Here is a 14,902-nt window from a genome sequence, read left to right as displayed (position 1 = left end):
TTCATTGTTAAATTTGATGACTGATGACTTGTATCTTGATGCTCCAGTAGTCATCCTTAATGCGGTAAGAATTATTTTGCTGTTATATCTTCACAGAGACCTGATATGATTGAGGTAGTCAATCACGAAGCTATCGTGTGCCAGATGAGGGAGGATTTCACCATGGAGAAGGAGAACGGCGTGAAGGAGGCAGTGGCCCAGGAGAGGCAACAGTGGGAGGCCAAGCTCGCAGAAGAGGTTCATCAACTACGGGAACAGCTCAACCAGGAGAGGGATCAGCTTCTGCGGCAAGATAGGCTGAAGACGGAAGCGGAGAAACAGGTCCTGTTCAATGAAGCCTTGCGCCGTGTGATCAGTGAAAAGGAACGGCAGATAGAGGAACTTAGGATGCGGGAGGAGACCATGCGTACAGAATGTGACCGACATAAACAGACTATCTATCGGTTGACTCAAGGAACGGAAATGAAGGACAGCGGAGAGGGAGCGTCTGGGGGTAACTTTTGGTCTCTTGAGAATCGTGTGGAGGCTTTGAAAAGGGACAAAGCAAATCTCGAGAATGAACTTCTGGAGCAGAAGAGGCGAGTGTTTGAACTGCAGAGGCATGCAGAAATGAGTGCGTCTGTTGCTGTTGTGATGTGAGTGTTGCCTTGGTAACTAACAAATGCATGCTTTTTTTTATTTTTGTAGTTAGTACAAGTGTGATATAAAGTGGTAAGTACATCTTTTACCTTTGTGTAGTATGAGATTTACTGATGTTCTAACATTGCAGGTAAAATTTCATGTAAATATGTACAAATAGAAGAATGAGGGGGGAATGATCATCAAGATGTATATTTTCTAGGGCTGAGCCAATGCGTATGCTGATGTACCGTATATCACCACATGATCGTCACACTCTGTTTTTTCAGTACAAAAATTGGTTTGTAACCTTTCATTGCATAATCATCACTTCTGATAACTAAACCAATGAAAGCAGTGCAGGATCTTCAGACACGGATGATTCAATTTATAAGTCCATACTTTTCAACATTGTAGTAAATTTTCGCAAGCATAATATATCAACTATAATGCACAAATCAATAACAAATAATGTGTTAACTATTTTTGAACCAGAAGCCAATTCACTAAATTGTCGCATAGAAATGATGTGCTTCAATTTGGATATTTTCAAATTTAACTATATTCATGAGTATTCCAAGAATCGTAATCTTGAACAAAAGACAGTTTACCTAATGAAGCATACTTTCTTCCTAATAGTATTTCTCTCTGAAAAAACACTCATTCGGTTTGAAGTTATAATGTTCCTTTAACACTCTTAATAATGAACATAAATTACTGTGAAATGAAATTGTGTGTGTGTGAAATATGTAATTTTAGATTGACATCCATTTTCTAGGGAAGGCCATGACCCTCTTGCCCCCCCCCCCCCTCTTGTGGACGTCCATGATGACATAAATTACATTTTACACTAAGAAAGTGGTCAAAAATTCAGACATGCGTTACAGTCTTGAACTATGTATTGAAATACAAAATAAAATTCTCCTTGCCTTTAAAAACACAATTTTGAACTTTAACAATGCAACAAATAGTGGTACAAAATTCAGTTATTAATCAAATGTTAAATACGTTATACAGATGACAACAACAACTGCTGAGTGTTCAGTTTGTGTACATTCGGTAAAAGAAAGAAATCACTACTACGCAACCTTGAGTTGTGCTATTTGAAAAAGAAAATAAGAGAAATATGAAATCATGTAGTCACTTTCATGTAATTATGAACCCACCTTCTTGTACTTCTTCGCCTTTCTGAAAATGTTCCATTGCTTTCTTATCCCTAGATCATTCATATCCATTCATTTTACATAATTACATAGTCTGCCTTTCATCTGCCCCAGATACTGTGATATCAGGACAAAATGCAAAGTGCACACCAACCTTGTCTTCGTTAAAATCCCTTTTGCTGCACTATACCCAACAGCGAACTGTAACATTTCTTCGCAAAGTTTGGGCCTCTTCGTAACAGTCTTTGAAAAGTTCTTGAAGCTTTCCTGGCAGTGAATGATGAAGTTTTCTCGTGATATCAGCCAGGTGATTTCCAGATAGGCTTCCAAGCTTTAGGGATTGAAGTGCAGAGAATAGTTAGGGTATGTTTATATATATTTGATGTGGGAGGGGTATGATGTAGGTGGCAGCCCAGGCTGGGTCCAGTTCTATTCCCGTGCCCCTGTTGAGGATTTCCTTTTCCCCGTGGATGGCTATTGCTGCTTTGATGATTCTGTCCCAGTAATTTTGATTGATTGATTTAGTTCATTTTACTTCGCATTTTGTGCCTTATGGCTAATTTGCGAAGATAGGGATGAGTGATGAAATTGATGAATGGACATTCACAAATAACCAAACCCGAGCAGGATTCGAACCCGGGACCCTTGGCATCGCACCACAATGTGCTAACCACTCGGCCACAGGGTCTGTCTGTCCCAGTAATTGGATGACTTATTGATGATCTTGGTGGTTGTGAAGTCGATTCTATGGCCCTTTTGGATGGAATGTTCTGCTAACCCTGATTTTTCTGGATGAAAATTCTTGATGTAACTGGCATGTTGTTTGCAGCATTGTTCAATTATCCTCCCCATTTGTCCGATGTAGGCTTTGCCGCAGGTACAGATGATATGATAAACCCTGGCTGTCTTCTGTCCTAGGTCGTCTTTAGGGTTTCGAAGTCAGCTTCTGACTTTCTGTGGTGGTTTGTGGATCGTCTTAATGTTGTACTTTGATAGAATGAGGCTGATGACTGCACAAAGGTTTTCAATGGATGGGATGATGGCTATCTTCTCTTCTTGGTTGTCTGGGGGTTTCAGCTTTGTTCGTTGGTTGTTCTTGTTCTTGTTGTGCATTACTCACTCTAGTGTTCCAATGCGACTTGGAGAAAAGAGGAAGGAAGAAATAGGTGAAGAATTAAACTGTTTATCAACAATGGAAATAAAAGAACAACAACTCACACTGTGCTATAGGCAGTTATTGAGAAACAAAGACATCACTTGAAACAAGAGAAGAAACCATTCTTAACAACAATACTGATGAAAGAAAGAAAGTCGGTCTCTAAAAGAGACTTCCGCCAGTTACAGGAAAGCATATTCGGCTCCTCTTTCAGAGTAGGAACAATGTTTGCCTGTTATTGTAAATAATAACAGCAGCCTCACTTAAATACCTCACATTTGATGCTCAATATGACACTTAAATACCTAACATTCGATGCTCAATATGACACTTAAATACCTAACATTCGATGCCCAATATGACACTGTAAGAGTAAGGCACTAACAATTCGCAGTTGTAACTTTGGAAAATCTTTGGGAAGGGTGAAATGTATGCATTACTACCAAAACGCATGCGGAAATGGAAATGTCTTTGCACCATTGTGATTGAATCAGTTCTTGATAGCTCCAACACACAATACGTCTTCTACTGGTCATTAGCCATTTTGTGAAACTGGCAATCCTGGTGGAGCATCGGCTAAGCAGAAAAAGCCCGCTAAGTGGGAATATATTGATGCCTTGTCTGATTTTCTATCATAAATAGTAACTTCATATGTGTAAAGTTGCACCATTCATTTTGAATTACTCTGTATATGTGAAAACTGTCCAGCCCCACGCTATGGAACAAGAGCCCTTATTAAGCTGAGAGATTGCAAGCAATTGGGAGAAAGCCAACATTATAACTCATGGCTACAAGAACATTTACTTGACACACACCTACAATAGACCCTATACAGAGCCATATACATTGCACACAGGACTTGGACTTTACAGCTGTGTGTTTGAAACCACACAGTATATGTTTATTGAAAGTATAATATAAAATATATCATAAAATACTTACGTTTCGTGAGTATCTGTTTTACAAAAGAACGACGTTTCGGAATCCAACTGTTTCCTTCTTCAGGTTCTCATTCTAGGCCCCTATGATCACTACATAGCCACGTCAATTAAGACAAGGATAGAGACGCCATATCAACTCGCTGAATACGTCGTGAGGGCAAACATGGCATTGTGAAGGGTTTGTAATGTGTTTAGTGTGTGAAAGTTTTTTACAGACCTTTTTTAGTAGTTTGAGTTTTTAAGGAAAGGAATAGATCATGAAGTTTTACGTGTATGGGGCCAGTTGGTATGGATTCAACTTTTTATCCAGTTTTACCTCTTTCCTCTATTCTTGTCTTAATTGACGTGGCTATGTAGTGATCATACTGGTCTAGAATGAGAACCTGAAGAAGGGAAAAGTTGGATCTTGAAACGTCATTCTTTCGTAAAACAGATACTCATGAAACGTAAGTATTTTATGATATATTTTATATTATACTTTTAATATACGTAACGTGAGTTAAGTTGCACACGCCTTGAAAGTGAGACAGTATGTTGCCTTATTTTTTAGTAGATGTTGACTGAGTCTATTTATGGAATTATTTTCCTTTTAAATCCTGTATCTGTTCATTGCTTCTCTTCACTATATGGGTGGTCTTTGTCACATTGCTTACAGATACAGTATATGTGCTATGAATATTAAAATCTACTCCAGATTTTCTGTGTTCCTTGGGCTGAGCCAATACCCTTATTCAATTCCATGATACCGATACCAGTGCTTGATAATTGTAACAATTAAAAGTTGTTCAAATTACTGGTTAATATTACTGAGTGAATATTCCATTCCAATTATAAGGATCAATTTATTTATCAGAGTTTTCCTTCAGAACATGTCAAGATTTAAATCAGAATATTAAAATACATAATGATCATCATCCTTCACAGTTTCCTGCCTCTGGCTTAATCTAAAAAAATAACAGTTTTTGACACAATATTGGTGCAAAATAAATGGAAACCTCGAGTATTGCATAATTTTTAGGATAATTAGACTGCAAAAGTGTAGCTGATTTTTTAATGACCGTGTGAAAGACCAATGTTCTGCACCGTGGCCGTGCAGTTTAAGGCATCATGCTTTGGCTTCCGGCTATGGAACATGCGCTGGTTCGAGCCTCCTGGGGGAAGCCTAACAACTTTTCTCCTGAGATTTCAACCTGTGTATGGGACCAGTGGCCAGCCACCATTGTGAGGAATTGGATAGCTATGAATTAGTAGCGTAACCCGGTCATGGGAGTTCATCATGCTGACTGACCACATGCAACCTTGTAACTTGATCTCCCACCTTGGGTGAGAGAGTGTATAGGATCACAAAATAAGCATATCCCTTCTAATAGTACATTTATGTCGTTACCAGAATATCAAGTTTATTCCTGTACAAAATGGGTCCATTTTTCCTTTTCAAATATTTACAGCAGAATTGATCAATTTTCCGTAAATTGCATAACTCACAGGATAATTCTGACTTCAGAAAGTGTCATGTCAGTAAATAAACTCAAAATTTCGTGTTGAATAGGCTTATTTCACATTTTGCAGTTCATTTTGTATTATTTCGTGACAAAACAGGGTGGGAAAATGCACTTCACACCTTTCAGAAACATGGAAAATTAATTATAATGTGTTATTTCACATTTTGTGTTTGTCAAAAACTAAATATGCATGCATCCAGCCCTAATAATTATGGCTCAATCTCACCAACTACTCATCAAATTTATTCTTTAAGCTTGTCACATTGTCATATTCATCTTATCTTTCATGTTGCATCAAAGAAGATAAAACATTGGCTTCTAATTGGACGATTATTTGTTTTTCCTGTCGGGCACGTACGTAGACGAAAATAATCACCTATTTAGCAAAACATGATTTTCACAGTATATGAATTACCAAAATAAGTTTTCACGAGTTCTTATATTGCGTTTCACTCCATGAACACGTGTGTCATGTCCAGGCACATATTTAGAAATTTATTTTACGGGGGTCTAAACAAATGTCTCAGAAATAATAATAAATAATATAAACGTTTAGATTGAAATAATTATATTAAATTAAAAATAATAATAATAAATATATTAAATTATTATTATATTTTACATTAATAGGCAAAGAAACGGTGTACGAATAGAGATATGAAAGTGTGTATTCGTTATTTAGCGTAAGTGTAGTTAAGATCGCTAAGATTTGTATTAAAGCAACTGCCCTGGCAAAGAAATCAGTGCCAAATGAATATAGAATTTAATATTTATTGAATAACAAGAAAGAATGTTAGATCAAGTTGACGAAAATTAAAGTTTCAAATTATTATCTTTGGTTACGTCATTCAATGTTTGGTGGATTATACAGCAAATGCTACAAGTATATTTTCATTGTTTAATGTTAGTGCTTGGAAAGTCAATCGGTGGTTCGCCCCTTTAAATATGTCCTTGACAGTGCAGTAGGATAGTTGAGTATCAAGTGTCTCCAATAAAATAATTATGTTGTTGTTATGCAACAAAATAATCATTGTACTACGCTAACTTTTGTTTAGACACATCAAATTAATATTAAATAAATGAATTATAAAAACTAAATATTTACTGCCTTAAAATAATTGAAACAAATAACCCTCAATTATAACAAATGTTAAACAATGCATATTTTCATTATTTAATTTTTGTACAATGTGAGTCTTTGGGGGTGGACCCCCCTCCCCCTAAATATGTCCTTGGTCATGGCGTGTAGCTGATGAACATTATAATGTGTTATTGGAAAACCCTAATCTGTGAGAAGACACCGGGCAGAGTACTTGGAGAGGAAGGATTTACTCTTAAAAAAATGGAGCTCATTCTTATTTCACAGTGTGTGCACTCATTTTTATTACTTATGAATTAATTGATTCGTTATTTATTACTGCAGCCCAATGTTATGAGATTTTGCATAACTCGTAGTATAATTCAGATTCTGAAAAATGCTGTCTCGGAAAGGTTTATATTTCGTGATTTGAGTTTATTTATCAGTGATTTTGCATTATTTCATGGCACGATATGGTAGGACAAAATGTACTTCACACTTTTTGATAGCACTAAAAATAGGGTTGTCATATTAGTTGATATCTGTAATTAAATTTAGATAAGGCAACTATTCTCTTACACAGAAGCTGTTGATATCTGTAATCAATATTCCCTTAATGGTAATTTCACAAAAATATCCAAAAAATTATTATATCTGTTATTGTATTTCATTTTCGTTTAGTCTTCGTGCAAGTTTAAAATTGTATGCAAGTTTTCTCCCGTGTGCATAGACAAATGCCCAGTCTACTTATTTTGTTGTGCATGTAGCTGTTTCTTGAATCTTAGTTGGCTGTTACAAAGTTTATGAAATGCACAATGAGCAATTACACTCTTTTTTCCAGGGAAGGGAGCGTAATTGGCAGCAGGGATGCAGCGACAAGTCCAGATCCAGCTAGGCAAGGTGTTCACGAGGAACATCAACTCAGGGAAAGACTAGTAAGTAATTTATTTAGTAATTTTAATGAGATTCTACGTTAGTACAGTTTTCTTTTGCAAAAAGTGTAATCATTAGCATTGCAGTAAAGATTAATTTGATTGTTATTAAGGTTGAGTTGATACCAATGCTAATGCATTGATATCTGCTGATATGAGTGGTATTAGAAAATATCGGTTCAAATTTAATCGCTGTTACTGGCTGATGCTTTTCCAGACGTTGGGTTCTACAAAAATGTCGTGTGACACTTTTGTCAAGTCTAGATGTCCTGGAATTTATTCAAAATGCATAATTTTTATTGTTTTGACAACAGCATTGCAGGGAGAGCTGGGTTTTGTGATTAAATAATTAATTATGTGAACTAAAACTAAACACCGTGATTCAGAGTGGCTTTTTGATTGGGAGATGTGGTCGGTGCATCAAGTCCATCACCCAGGAAATGAACCAAGAACCGCTCACACCACTGGTGAGATAATTAACCATTTCGCTATGCTGGAGCCCTTAATTATGTGAAAGTATGGATATTTTAAAGCAAAACTCAGGATGAATGCTATAGTATGGTTCTCCCTACTGTAAACAATACTTTTATATTAATATTTTGACCATGTTCAGATTGTTTCGATTTCCAATTATCGGTATAGATATCTATGGGAACCAGTAAGTATAAAAATTGGTATTAAATTGACATCGACTCAGCTCTAATTGTTATAATAATACGAGAGCGCTCATGTGCCTTTTTTGCTGACTAATTTTTGAAAATCATATTCAGCAAGATTGAAAATTGAATATCTCATGCATGACCCCTAATTATTGTACATTCTGAAACATATTTTTTCCCCATTATTATGTGTAAAAGTAAAATGTATCACTGAAGAATATAACATTCATATGTTACATCACATAATTTTAGGGGGAATTACATTTTCAAAATGAGGAAATAGTGATAAGAGGACACAAAGAAAAATAGTTTATATATTAATTTTTGTTTGTTTTGCAGACTAGAAGCACAAAATCCATCATTAAGCAGGGTCAAGTCAGCATTTCTTCGTAAGTATTTTTCTCTTATTTATATATTAGTTGTATTTTATTATTTATATATTAGTTGTATTTTATTCAAAGTAGGCTTGTTCATTCATAATATTTTCACACTAGGCTTTGACGTTAATTTTTCATTCCAATTTGATTCTGTTCTAGGACCCCCTTCTTGATTTCCAGTCTTACATGATAGTTTTAAAATAATTCTGTCATGAATTTGAGAGAAGATGTCTTGTGCTATATATTTATGTGAAGAAAAACCACATTCATTATTTTCTAACAGGTAAATGTTTCACGAATTTCTCATGTGCATTATCCCATCCAATGAAGTAGAAAGAAAATACTTTACAGTGCATATACAGGGTGACTGATAAGTAACTCCATATTTAAAATTGTTAATAACTTTATTACTTATTGATCAATTGTAGTGAAGCAAGTTTTAATGTGGAGAACTCGCCTCCTCTTGATCCAGAGTTTTTGGTTTGGTATGGTAAACTTCTTCCTTTACCTACCCCGACAAGAAAAAGTCACATGGCATGAGGTCAGGGTCCTTGCTGGCCAACCATGTGGACCCAAACTAACATCCTGGGAATTGGATGTCGAGCCATTCAAGACTTTTGGAAAATACGTGGACAATCTGGCATTTAACTCTCTTCTGTCTCTTCTTATCTATTATATCTTCACGCCATTGACCGTCAAAGACGGACAGAATCGTTTGTGCACAATATTGCAATATGTGTGTTTGTGGTATAACGAGACAGTTTTTTTAAACTTTTTCCAAAATATGGTTTTGATTCAAAGATCTGAATAACAGCATGAAGAGAATAATGTACATGTAATTTACCCTATGGTAGTTGCTATAAGTGATGTGTATGTATAACCTCTGCTAAACTAATTCAGTAAAATGCAGATTTTTAGTATGCTTTTTTATGTTACTGGTATCCATTCTGTGTAAATTTAAAATAACCAGACCTGTTTATTGTAGGTGCAATATTGGAGACGCTGTGTTGGTGGTGTGGGACGAAGAACACCAAAACTATGCCATTTATCAAGAATCTTCGACTTACTATTTCCTGCATACAGATTGTTTGGACCCTTTAGGATTACACAGTAATACAGGTAAGAAGGCTATATATCAAAGCATGGTTCCAGGTTTTTTGATATGCAGTTATGTCTAATATTCTTGAAGACTCAAATGATCTGTCTTTTGTTTAACACGCTTGGGAATATTTTTAAAGGTTGATTTAAGTCCACGTTATGCTCATGATAGGCTAATCAGAGCTGGACATCATCATCATCCTTTGCCGTTTCTGCCTCTGCCTGGGTCAGCATAGAAGTCAAGCCTCTCCATTTTTTCCTGGTCTTTTCCATCCACCTACATCTTGGTCTCCCCCTTGGTCTTATTCCCACTCCATGTGCATTGTAAGCTCTTACTTGTAGTCTTTGTGCATCCATCCTCTTCATGTGTCCGAACCATCTTGTCTGTGCCTGATCTATCCTGTCCAGAAGCATCACCAACCCCACTCTCTGTTGGATCTCCTCATTCCTTATTCTATCCCTTCAAGTCTTGCCCAATATACTCCACTGCCTGCATCTTTCTTTTATCTCTCTCTCTGTCATTGTCCAAGTCTCTGCTCCGTACTTGGCACATAGTATGTGTTATATATATTACCGTCTTGCATTTCATAGGTGCATCCCTGTTCCATATTAATCTTGCTTTGATATAGTCCACCATCCATTTGTCCTCTTCTGTTTACCTCCTCATCTATTCTTCCACTTGTCTCAATTATGCTTCCTAGATATATGAAGCTCTCCACTACCGTCAACTCTTCTGCGTCCATCTTTATTCTTGGTTCATTTCTGGCTCTCGTTTCTTGTTATTAGCACCTTGCTCTTTTCTGAATTTCATTCCTGTTCTTCCAACTATCAAGCTGTCTGTACTACTTCTTCTCTGTTTCCACATATTACTAAGTCATCAGCGAACAACAGGGCCTTCATCTCTTCCCGACCTCTTCGTTAATTGCATACATTGTAATTATGAAGAGCAGTGGACCCAGAGGTTAAATTTGGATCCGAGCCCCTATGCAATATGACTCCATAGGGAATTGAACCCAAGAACAATTGATAACATGTTTTTGTTTTCTTTGTTTCTCCACTTTACTCCTCATATCTGATTATTCAGTTTACTCTAGTAATGGGAGGAATTATGATAATGGCATACAATAATAATCATCTATGTATTTCAGCTCTGAACTCCTATGTTTGCAAATCAATACTCTAATCTTTGGAACACGGAAGTTAGCTTCATTCCTGTTCACCATACTTTATATTGTTTCCATAAAACAGTGCAACTGTAGGTTAGAATTGATTTTCAGTGAGGTGAGGTACCCAACTGAAAATCTTCCCTCCCAACTGTAATTTCTGTGTCCGTCACTGTATCAAACCAGTATTCTTTTCCTTGCAGCTGGGGAACAGAAATTCTTCTACCATTTTACAGACTTGCCACACAATACAATGATCTGTCATCAATTATTGATATATTTTCCTCCGAGTGTGCCTTTCGGTCTTCTATTAGAAGAAATGTTTGTAAATAATATCAAATTGTACCATTTTATACTTATTTTTTTTGTTAATTCGCTATTCATTTCTGTTTTATTATTATTATTGCTTTTTCATTGTTGACAATTTCAGTGTAAAATGGCCACCTGTGCTATATTTGGAATTTTGTCGATAAATAAATAAACCCTCTTTGCTGCATAGGAATACAAGGGTCATTCAGAAAGTAAAGAACATTTCACCATACAAAGATATTTATTGATAATACTGCAGAAACAGAATATATAGGTTTTGCCACATACTTTTACCTGCTTATCCACATAGTCACCTTTGACATTGAAACAATTGTCGTACCTCGTCACCATTTTATCTACCCCTCCTCGCAAGATGTTGCCGCCTCACAATTCAGTACATGAGAGCATCCTACAGTTCCTCATCACCTGCAAACCATTTACCAGCAAGTTGCTCCTTGGTAAAGTCCGAAGCTGCATCCATTCTCTTGAGAAATTTCCCTGTCGTAAACAACACAGCTCCTACGATGCAAAGGCCATCGAGGAAGAATGACAGAAGAGGGTGCCATCCGAGGGAACGACAAAGACTCTGGGGAGGAGAATGCAACCGAAGGACTCTCTCCAAAAGGAGTCTACCCTGGCCACGGAATCACCACACCTGAGAAGCAGCGTTTCCTCCTTCCCCCTCCCTCTGTCAAGGGATTTAAAGGGAGCCGGTGGAATCTCACCCTGACGAGACTCCACCAGCTTGAGAAAGGTTCCCGGACATTCAGCGGCAAACGATTGAAAGCATTCGTGTGCTGGAAGCAAAGAAATGTATGAATCGAAGATTGGTTCGGAAGAATATTTCAAGAAATAAAAAAAATAACTTTTTTAAAATTATAGCTGGGTCATCTCCGATTACCTAGATGGCAGAGAGTATACACCGCTGGTTGATCATGACCAGACTTTGAGCGGAGCCTGACCCGAGCATGTAGATGTGAATCAAGCCTGAAAAAAAAATTGAGCAGTGCAGTATAGAAATTGTATGTTTTATGAAAAAACAATCTGTAAATTAAACTAAAGTTCTTCTTTTCTCAGATGAGGCTCCAAGAAGACATTATTGTACTGCTGAAGTTATAGACAAAGAATATTGTCAGGCCAGAAAGGTAAGTATTTTCTTATTCTCTCTCTGTTTAACTCTAAAATTATAACGTGAGGTAAGCAGTCAAAATATAACAAACCGATTGCACACTAATATCGCCAAGAACAAAAGGTGCCAACTTGATCTTGATGTAAAATAGCGAACATTTAGTGTGAAACTTATTCACCTCGATACCTAGTGGAGGCACAAGTGGTTCGGACCCCACTCTAAACTGTAGGTCCAGTCCTTCTTAGCCTTCCTGTGCGCAAAGTGGACTTAAAACAAAAGAACAACCTCTAATTAGCTTAAACACGCTCTGTTTTGTTGATAGTGTTCAGTTGCAGACTTCCCAACACACTGTTAGTTGTTCACGTTCGTTCTTTCCTCTTCGAACATCTGGCACCATTTCCTGATCTCACCATACACCCCGACAATTTGGCGATGGATTTCACTCTGATTATGCCTTCGTGTCCACAAAAATTGGACGACTGAGCGCAACTCAATGTTGGATGCCACCTCAGTATGACACGCCATTCTGACACGGTGACTACTCTCATATTAAAGCAGCTGCAGCATGGCTTCTTCAGCTATGGGGAGAATACATTCCGGACAGTGCTGCCACCAAGCGTGATTATTTTCTCTCTTTTAGTACAGGAACATGGCTCGGGTGTAACTTACTTTTTGATTTCGCCCACGTATTTATTGATACTGGCCGACACTTTTACAGTCATTTTGATCATTCACAAGGTCCACACAAATGCTGCGCAACATTTTAGCAGAGTCTAATTATCCTGGAAATTATGCAAAACTCTTTACGTTTCCTTTGATTTTGAACCAATATTATGTGAGAAAATTATTTTGTGATTACATAACAGTTTTTTTTTATATTCTCGTGTAATTTTGAACATTTTAAAGCAAAAGTGGTAAATTGATGCTTAAAATTTAAGTGGAATACTCTCCAACTAACATAAAATCAAAATATTTCAAACAACTTTCAATTGTTACATTTTCCAAGCATCAGTATTAGTTCAAAGTGGTATCACTCAGCCCTAGTTATAACCCCAACCTCCTTGCCCATGCCCTCAGCTTTCCTCTGTTCCATTTCCGACCCTCTGTGTGCTACAAAAACAAAAACAGGCAGGACCCCACCCCACCCGACTCCACCTTTCTTCAAGTCTTGAAGTTAATTTAAGGAAGTTTGTTTTGAAGTACTGTACTGTATTTTGTACTTGTAGTCATAATTTTTCATGGGCGTTTCATTTTTTAAGTTCACTAAAACTGGAGTTTATTATTTATCTTTTAGTCTACTGTTATTACAAGCATAAAAACGCTTTTTTACGTTTTAGGAGAAAACACACTCCCTTCATCAGACATTTATTTTTAGTTTGATTAAAGATACAGTTATAACAATGGTTAAAATTTAAAAAAAATAAAGAATCAGTTATGCATTGGATGTTGTCAATGTTGCATTGTTGCAACTTAACTGTGAAACAATAAGTCTGTTTTATTTCAGATAAAAAAATTTGATCACATTTTTTAAAAAAAAATATGAATCCAAAATATCATCGGGCAATTCTAAATCATCATTGCTTTCACAGAGATTCTTGATGTTTTCCATTACATTAAATTTTAATGATGGTGGCCTACTCCACTTGTGAAAAAGAAAACTCCAAAGTGGGTCTATGTTACCATTCTCATTATTTAACTTATTCCAGTGTTCTTCTGCAATGAACGAAGCTTCCCAAACATTCAAATCTATGTTTCCCATCACTCCTTTTAAAACCATTCTCTTTTAATCATATGCTTCTCCTCAATGATGCGAGCTGACAAACCTGTTTTTAGGTTTAAATTTATAATGTCCAAATCGTGTTCGTGCCATCTTATTGCCATTTTCCTTGCTGTTTGTCCTACATAATCCTGATTTTCTCATTTTGTATACATTAAATGTACATTCCAAAGTGTGTTTTTATGCTTGTAATAACTGTGGATTTTATTGTGGCCCCATTCCACCTTCTTTACCTGCCCTTTTACTTTTAACCTCTCTTCTTCCACCGTGTCTTGAGAGCAGAATAACATCGTCGGAACTTTACAAAGGCCTCAAACATACAGCAATCGTATTGTTGCCTTTGAAACACTGATGTCGTCGACGTAGCATAGTTTCTCGCAGCATAGGGTTTTAAATTACCTTTCTGTTGCACACACAGCAGATGTACTAAGTCGAAATTTAAGTGAAAATGCAGGATCGCCTAGGACTTGCACCCAGGTCTGGCATCCCGTGCCATTGCTTTACTCATAAAATGAAATGCATCGTGGAAATGAATTACATGAATGGAATGTGTAATATTTGCCCAATAATCGACTTTTCTGTCCTCTGCCATTGTCAATGTCCATGAGTACAAGTACAACTTTATGCAGTGTGTCTGGATTAAAAGTATCGTGTAAGTTTATTAAGATATTTGCGTACAGTTTTCTTGTACCTGTAGAGTAACTCAAGAAGTTTTTTTACATACCTAGTACATCTCAATGTGAGCACCATTAGTTGCTCTACAGATGTCCAACCTGTGTTGTTCAGCATTACTGGAGTCACATTTCGGATTGCAGCACACGAACTCGTGTCTGTTACACTTAAGGGATTTCAACTCGGCGAGAGCAAGAACACACCACGCCTTCTGCTGCTTCAGTTTGCGCACGCACGTGCATGCACGCAATCCAACGAGTGCTGACGTTTTGCAAGCGTGGGGGAAAAAAAAATATTTTGAGATTATCTTTCAAACTACGTAAGGCTT

At 36.8% G+C, this 14,902-nt stretch overlaps 1 protein-coding gene across 2 annotated transcripts in view; it reads left to right on the top strand.

The window, feature by feature from the left end:
* Positions 1-14,902, top strand: part of Atg17 (autophagy-related 17) — a 322,986-nt gene that overhangs the window by 302,244 nt on the left and 5,840 nt on the right. For both annotated transcript variants that reach the window (XM_083142317.1, XM_083142316.1), the window contains exons 16-20: positions 97-635; positions 7,300-7,393; positions 8,389-8,438; positions 9,412-9,545; positions 12,074-12,141. In XM_083142317.1, coding sequence (XP_082998443.1) covers positions 97-635; positions 7,300-7,393; positions 8,389-8,438; positions 9,412-9,545; positions 12,074-12,141 — 885 coding nt within the window. The remainder of the gene's footprint in view (positions 1-96; positions 636-7,299; positions 7,394-8,388; positions 8,439-9,411; positions 9,546-12,073; positions 12,142-14,902) is intronic.

This window comes from Lepisma saccharinum, chromosome 20 (assembly GCF_977018435.1).
Source record: "Lepisma saccharinum chromosome 20, izLepSacc3.1, whole genome shotgun sequence".
NCBI classification, from domain to species: domain Eukaryota; kingdom Metazoa; phylum Arthropoda; class Insecta; order Zygentoma; family Lepismatidae; genus Lepisma; species Lepisma saccharinum.
Note: the sequence above shows the minus strand (reverse complement) of the source record. Positions and strands in the feature narration are given on the sequence as shown.